We start from the raw sequence: 8,289 nt of genomic DNA, 5'->3' as shown, positions 1-8,289 counted from the left end.
GTGAGAGAGAAAACCATGCAGGTATCTAAGAGATCTAGGCAGAGGGGCCAGCAAATACATAAGTCCTGGGATGGGAGCATGGCTGCGTGTTCAGGAAGCCATGTGGCTGGAGTTGAGTGGATAAGGGCAGGGATTGTAAGTGATGAGGTCAGAGAAGCAACAGGGGACTAGATCATTTAAGGTTTGTAGGCCATTGCAGGGAATTTTTAATTTCTTTTTTAGTACATTGACATACAAATTTAAATTGTACAGCATGTTGATTTCATATGTTTATATATTGCAGTGTCATTGGCATTGTAGTGACAGCACAGGGGTTTTTTATTTTGATTTGGATAGGAAGGCATTGGAGGATTTGAACTGAGAAGAGACACACGTGACTGTTTTAATAGGATTGCTGTGCTGTTGTTTTGAAACTAGTTTAAAAGGCAGACAAGGACAGAATTAGGAAGAAAAGCTAGAAAACTATTGTAATAATCCAATCAAGAGATGGTGGTTGTTCAGATAAGAGTTGTGGATGTGAAGGTGATAAAAAGTGGTTAGATTCTGGATATGTTTTGCAGGTATAGCCAACAGATTTGTTTGCAATTGGATATCAGTATCAAGAAAGGGAAAGTCAAGGATAACACCAAGGTTTTGGGCCTGAATAAAAAATTAATTGGAGGTACAAAGTGGTCATTTATAGAAATGAGAAAGATGGCAGGAAGAGCATCTAGGAGTTAGAAGGTGGGATAGAATCAGAGTTTCAGTATGGGACACGGTTAAGTTCGAGATGCCTTGGAGTTCAGGGATTGAGGTGTTTAAAGCCAACAGCCTGGATGAGGTCACCAACAATGATTCTGAATAAAGGCTCCTAGTATAAACCTTTGAGCTCCAAAATGTAAAGGCCTGGGGAAAGATGAACTAGTGAAAAAGACTGAGAAGGAATGATAAACATGGAAAGAAGACAGCCTGAAGAGTTGGTGTACTGAGTCAAGTGAAGGAAGTGTTTGAGCCAGGAGGCAGAGGTTAACTGAGAGACCACAGATGATGAAGTCTGAATTTAGCAACATGGAAATCATCGGTAGTTTTGATTCTACCTATTCCATTCGAACAAGGTAGATAAAAACCTGTTTGAAATGAGTTCATTAGAATAGGAAGGGAAAATGAAGAAAGCACGTGTAGAGGAGTTCAGCTGTAATTGTCAAGGAAGGTGTGTAGTGGAAAGAGTGGAACTTGTGGAAAGAGAATACAGAATTCAGGCAGGGTGTGGCTTTTCTTTTAATATGTGGGAACTGTTACGTCTTGTCTGTGTGCTAATAGAAATGAAGAGAAAGCTGATAGAGAATTAAGGAATGGAAAAAGTAATATGCATGCTTGCTTTCGTGAAAATCATAAATGATTACAAATAACCAGTTTTCATACTTTCAGATGTCAGATACACCATGTTGAAGACCCTGCATCAGTATATGATGAAGCTATGAACCTAATTGTCAAACTTGCAAATCATGGACTGATTCATGGAGATTTCAATGAATTCAATCTGATTTTGGATAAAGATGACCACATCACCATGATTGATTTTCCACAGATGGTTTCAACTTCTCATCACAATGCTGAATGGTAGATGCTGAAAGTGATTCTAGATATGGGTGTGGTTATGTGTGATGCAGTCATTTTTTTTCTTAATTTTTTTAACTTTGTAATACTGTTATTTGGATCAATTACTGGTTTGAAGTGGCTGATATTGATAATCTAAAAATGTGTTCTTTTATTAAAGAATACAAACTAGGATTTCTCCCTGCCAAGAGAACCTGTCTTAAATCTTCAATACTTTAAAGGGGGCGAAATGCACTTTGATCCAGTTGTTAAAACCTTGTCATTAACTTTTTGCTGTATAAGGGAAATATGAAGAAACTGCTTTATAAACTATCAAAAGAATTTGAATTACTTGTGTAATCTGACAAACTTTTGAAAGTCAAACTTTCTTAGGTGGCGAGTTCAACAAACCTATATTCAAACAGAGTTTTAAGTGGAAGCCCGATTTTTAAAACAAAGGCCTGCCCAGAAGAAGTAGGAACATAGGAAAGGGACCGCTAGGATCCCATCGTCTCCCTGCTCCATAGTTGCTCCAAGAGTGTTTCACCAAAACATAATTTGATAATCACGATGGCCGTAGTAGAAATTGTGATTTTTGAAGTGGACACAGTTGCCAGACCAAGAATATCTCTCTTGCCATTTTTTAACTTTTATTATTAGAAAAAAAATTCATGTAAAACCTCATCCCTAAGACAGGGCAATATCACTTTATATACTGTGGTAATCTTACTCTTCACATTACTTAACCGTGTAAGCCATGCTATATTACTTGGTTTTTATTACTTGGTATTTCATGATGTCATTGATTGTAATCAAAGTTGAATATTTTTATCCTTCCCTTCCAAGTTATAATATGAGAAACCTCTCCTTTCACCTGAAAATAACAACCACTATCACTTACATAATAATAGTATATGAATTCTTGGAAAGTTTGAGCTCAAACCAGTTTGTGTTCAGTCGAGCTTTTTTTCTCTCAGATTTTCATAAGAAAATGTCTATACTTACTCCAGAAAAAGAAATGTCATTTAGATATAAATTTAAAGAATATTTCCAACTAAACAGTATTAATAGATTAACACCTCGTGCTTGAATGATTAACGTATCTTTGGGTGATGACTAATCACCATTTTTATTAACATGGGGTAACGTAGTCACACAATGAAAGAATGTCCAGGAACACCAGAAGTATAGAAGGAAACGATGACAAATTGTGATATTCAAAGTGTAGGCTGCATAATCTATAGGGAACAATATGATTTAACTTGCTGTTTAATGGAGTAGTACTAGAGCAATTAGTACTTATTGTTACTAATTAATAAGTGATTATAAATAAGACCTATCTCTACATTTGAAGATTTTGAGATTTTGTCTAATTAGATGAAATGTAGACATAAATAAAAAGATAATTTTTATTTTATTTTATTTTATTTTATTTTTAAAAGATAATTTTTAAAAGATTTACTGAGATTTTTCCCAGGGTGCCCTAAAACTAGGAAAGAATAGTAAGTGCCATTTTCTTTCTGTTTCTAGACTCTCTGAAAATATTAATTAATATTCAGGGAGGTAGTTCCACGTAAACCTGTTTCTTTATTCTCCCTTATCTAGAAACCTAGAGAATTTAATCTGTTCTCCCTGCTTTATGGTGACCTGAAAAGCAACCTGATACAGGTCCTTCTACCTTTAGACCAGATTAATATGTCTCCAAATCCTTGTTTACAAGCCACAATATTATTTATCTCTTTTGGATGTTCTTGCAAAGTAGCTAATGGATAATAAAAGTATATAAATATAGCATAATTTAATGGTCCCTAGACTTTTTCTTATGTGTCACTAAACTGTTTTATCTTTAAGCTTTTGTAGTTGATTGGGGTTCTAGTGGGTATAGCTGATGAGAAGTATAACCAGACAGGCTGGAGACAAGAGGAAAAGTAGAAACCTGCCCCTAACTGCAGACCCATAGTCTTTTTTTCTGAGATTCATAGACATCTTAGTATGCCTGTTACAGTATGGGAAGACCCCCAGTTTTCTAACTATAGGGACTATATGCTTTTGACCGCTTATATTTCCTGTTCCTTTGCTTTTGTTTTGTTTAGTTTTTCAAATACACTGGCATCTGATTTGTCTCTTTTATTTTTCTTATGAATAACATACTTTTTCATATAATGATTAGGAGTGTCATTAATAAGTATATTGTCATTAGCTAATGAGGAAAAACATGAGTGATGAAGGCTGTATCAAAAATGATTCTTCTTGGGGCGCCTGGGTGGCTCAGTCAGTTGAGCCCCCGGCTTCGGCTCAGGTCAGATCTCACGTTTGTGGGTTCGAGCCCCGCATCAGGCTCTGTGCTGACAGCTAGCTCAGAGCCTGGAGCCTGCTTCCGGTTCTGTGTCTCCTTCTCTCTCTGCCCCACCCCCTCTCATGCTTTGTCTCTCTCTGTATCAAAAATAAAATAAAACATTTAAAAAATTTAAAAAAAAATGATTCTTCTTTTTGCAGGTATTTTGACAGAGATGTTAAATGCATTAGAGATTTCTTCATGAAACGTTTCAGCTATGAAAGTGAGCTTTACCCAACCTTTAGTGATATCAGGTTTGTACTTTGCTTAAAATGATAAAAACTGTTTAAATACATGATTTATTGGGGCACCTGGGTGGCTCAGTCAGTTGATCATTCAACTCTTGATTTTGGCTCAGGTCATGATCCCAAGGTCATAGGATAGACCTCAGCATGGAACCTGCCTAAGATTCTCTTTCTCTCTCTCAACCTCCCTCCGTCCCTCCCTTCCTTCCCCCCTTCCCGCCCTCCCCCTTGGACCAGATTAATATGTCTCCAAATCATTGTTTATAAGCCACAGCATTATTTATCTCTTTTGGATGTTCTTACAAATTAGCTAATAGATAAAAAAGGTATATGAAAATAACATAATTTAATGGTCCCCAAACTCTTTCTTAGGTGCCACTAAACTGTTTTATCTTCAAGCTTTTGTAGTTCATTGGGGTTCTTGTAGGTATAGCTGTTGAGAAGTATAAACTTTTTAGTATTAAACTTTTTAGAACTAAATAAAAAATACTTGATTTATTTAGTTCTAAAAAGTTTAACAGTTTCATCTAAAAAATTTCTGAATAGTAGCTGTTGATACATTCTAATCCTTGTTGAGTATCATTGCTATCTAGTGTATAAATGAAACTTAAAAACTAGAAAATCCTGCCGTTGATCTACTAAGGTACTGTTACTGAATTTTAGGGGAGTAACACATTTAATTTCTTATAAATTCATGAACTTTTATTCATATTGGAATTTATGTTTTTCCTTCTCAGAACAGAAGCTATATTTACTTCATTTATGGAACATAGTTATATGTAAATTCTCAAAGCAAAACTTTTTCATTTATTTTATATGCTAGTTATGACACTGTTTTCTGTTTGGGGATGATAGAACTTCAAGTAAGAGATCTTTAGCACCCATTAATGTCATTTTATTAAATCAGTATCAACTGAAGTTTCTGTAACCTTTCTACTAATATTTGTTGCTTTTAGTAGTCATTCTTTGCACGTGTGCGTGCGCGCACACATGAACTGAAGAGCAGAGAGAGTGTCCCAATCAGGCTGTGCACTATATGCACCACCTGACACGGGGCTCGATCTCATAAACTGTGAGATTATGACCTGAGCCAAAACCGAGAGTCAAACTCTTAACCAAATGAGCCAGGTAGTCATCCCTCTAGTCATTTTACTCTTAAGTGATAACAAAAACGTACCTTTTACATTTGCATATTTAACAAAGTATTATATTTTAGTCAAAGAAAAATCTTTAAAATATGTAAATTATTAAACTCATTTGAGAATTATAATTTATCAGAATAATAAATACTTAACCATGTCAGGTAGATTTTTTTTGTAATGTTTGTCATTCTTTTTTCCTAGGAGGGAGGACTCTCTTGATAGAGAGGTTTCTGCCAGCGGCTACACAAAGGAAATGCAGGCAGATGATGAATTGCTTCATCCATTAGGTCCAGATGATAAAGATAGTGAAACAGAGGGTGGATCTGAATTCTCACATTCTGATGAAGAGTTGTCAGAAAAAGCAAAGGTTCGTAAATCAAAAAATCACAGTGATCACAATTCTACAGATGAATCAGCCGACTGCTGTTGCATATCATCTGGAGACCTTGAACAAATGAAGGAAGATGATTCGTCAGAGGAGAGTGCTGGTGCACACAATTTTGAATTACCTGAATTCAGTCAAGCTTTAGAAGAAATAAAAGGGCAAGTTATTGACAACAGTTCTGTAACTGAATGTTCTGAGGAGACGAACAAAATTGGAAAAGACAGGAAGCAAAATCGTAGAACAGGTCCAGGGGGAGTCCCCGCGGGCTGTGAAGACCGTGAAGATGCATGCCCTCATCTGATTGCTTTGGCGTCAGCAAGCAAAGAAGTTGGGTCTTTCAGGTATAGATTTCTGTTGATTGGTTTTATTTTAGTGTGGAGACCTATACTTTCTTCAATTCTGATAAATGAGTGGTATTTTTGTTCTTGTTTTTCAAATGATACGACAGAGCTATATTCTGTCCCATTATATTTAAAAAATGAAAGCAAATAACCCTTTTGTTGTTAAAATTTAGATTACCTTCTACAGTGGACCTAATCCTAGGCAATCTATTGATTTATTTTTAAGCAGTTCTGCCTTAAAAATGCAAACATTTCTTTAAAAAAGTTATTTACAATAATTGGTAAATTGGCCAAGTTCTAGATGGATGAATGTTCATATATGTTTGTAGTTCTATGTATGTTTGATTTATATGTAGTCCAATAAATGTAGTAAATGCGCTCTTCATAAGATTCCTACTTACAGTGAATTTTTTCTGGTACTTTGCACCTTCTATCCATATCTGTTCATGTACAGTTAAAATTATTTAATATCACATGCTAGTTTTCTTCTAAGGGTTTTTTTCTTGCAAATATTAATGAATCAGCAGCCTGAACTTAGATTAGCAAAAGATAAAAATATTAATTTTTGTATTTGGAATAGTTTATCCTTAATCATGAAAGGAGTTTTATTTATTTCAAAATAGTAATAAGACAAACCAAGTCAATAGTACATTCATTAGGCATTTCTCAGTACATGTTCAGGCTTACATCCTAAGACCGTCTCTATCTTTAGAGTTTTATTGTGAAACAAAACGTGAAAATTTTGTGCCTTTTCTGTATAACTGTATCTGGAGTCTCAGGACTAGTACAACTCAAATAATAAACTTGTAAAAAAAATTATAAATTAAAATGAAGAGTGGTAGTGGCTGAGGATTTTGAATAAGTAATTGAAGAAAATCTACAGAGGTTAAATAGTCTTAGCACAGAATAACTTATTTTCTTTAAACACATGTTAGGCAAACAAAATTTTTACTATTCAATAGAGTAAAAACATAAGGTAACAGATGTTGCTGAAAAATATTGACTCTTAGGTTTTAATATTGTCATAGTGTCTTACACTTTGTATATATAAAACTTTGAGCAATGTGTAAAACTTTATTTCTATCATTGCAGTTTTTCTGCCTTAACAGAGCAGATGATATAGATTAAGAATACTACCTCTGTTCCTGTTACATCTTATGTTGTTTAAGAGATAGCAGAGAAGTGTTCCAAGAATTTAAATGTAAGAGGCAGATATGTGTAAAGTTCAGTGAAAAAACAAGAGAAGATTAGTGGAAAAGAGATATGAATTATGAGGAAGTAACAAATTTTGATGGCTGAAACATTCTTCCATTTTGCAGTTTTGATAGTGACTATTAGAATGCTAAAAAATGGAAATTGTTAATAATTGTGTTGAATTCTGGGTTGTTTTACCTTCACAGAAATTTTAAATATAAGGATATTTTATCACGTAAGGAAAAGTATAAATCACACATAATTGACTATAATAAATTAGGTAATTTGTGACTTTGTTTTAATTTTAGAGATGAAGAAAATATGGAAGATATTAAACAGTACAGAACAAGAACTCTGAGTGTTACCTCTGTGGGCAGTGTGTTAAGCTGTTCAACAATTCCTCCGGTAACTATTCATTCAACATTTTCTCAGTGTTGGTTAGGTCACTACCCTGGTCGGATTATAGATACTCAGATATGGTCTGGTCCCTGCATTTTATCAATAGGTTGTGTGACTTGGCTCAAGATTACCCAGCTAGTGACAGCACTACAGCTGAGTGCAAAAATGTGCCAGCTTCCCTAAATTTTGAAGGAGAAAAATAGGTAATTTAAAAACCTTTGGAACCTCAAGTTTTTGTTTAGGCATTTAGCTGGAGTGTTCAAAAGAATTTCTTAAGGGACATTTTCTGTGCAGGACACAGAATAGTCCAGCTCCTGAGTTTTACTGCCTGCCAATCCTCTCTAGGCTGTCCAAGAGGAAGAATCAGTTTATTTCCTTTGTAGATTTTAAGGAAGGAGATAAAATTACATATTTGGTGTATTAGGGCTTTCCTTGTACTTAAAGGCATTAATAAGTTGCATACCCTTAAAATCAGTTTTTAGTGATAACTTCACTTAAGATAAACAAAAGAAGAAAATCAGTTTAGATGCTGGAAAGGAGGAAATAGGGGCACCTGGGTGACTCAGTCTGCTGAGCGTCCTACTTCAGCTCAGGTCATAATCTCACAGTTTGTGAGTTCAAGCCCCGCATCAGGCTTTGCATTGATAGCTAGAAGGCTGCTTCAGATTCTCTC

General features: G+C 34.9%; 1 protein-coding gene across 1 annotated transcript in view; it reads left to right on the top strand.

Annotated features, from left to right (window-relative positions):
* RIOK2 (RIO kinase 2) overlaps positions 1-8,289 on the top strand; it is a 19,327-nt gene that overhangs the window by 8,455 nt on the left and 2,583 nt on the right. Inside the window, exons 6-9 of the mRNA XM_029941232.1 lie at positions 1,393-1,599; positions 4,072-4,164; positions 5,499-6,023; positions 7,526-7,622. Coding sequence (XP_029797092.1) covers positions 1,393-1,599; positions 4,072-4,164; positions 5,499-6,023; positions 7,526-7,622 — 922 coding nt within the window. The remainder of the gene's footprint in view (positions 1-1,392; positions 1,600-4,071; positions 4,165-5,498; positions 6,024-7,525; positions 7,623-8,289) is intronic.

Source organism: Suricata suricatta, chromosome 6, assembly GCF_006229205.1.
Source record: "Suricata suricatta isolate VVHF042 chromosome 6, meerkat_22Aug2017_6uvM2_HiC, whole genome shotgun sequence".
In the NCBI taxonomy this organism is placed as follows: Eukaryota; Metazoa; Chordata; class Mammalia; order Carnivora; family Herpestidae; genus Suricata; species Suricata suricatta.
The sequence above is the reverse complement of the archived record's forward strand: the minus strand, read 5'-3'. Positions and strand labels throughout refer to the sequence as shown.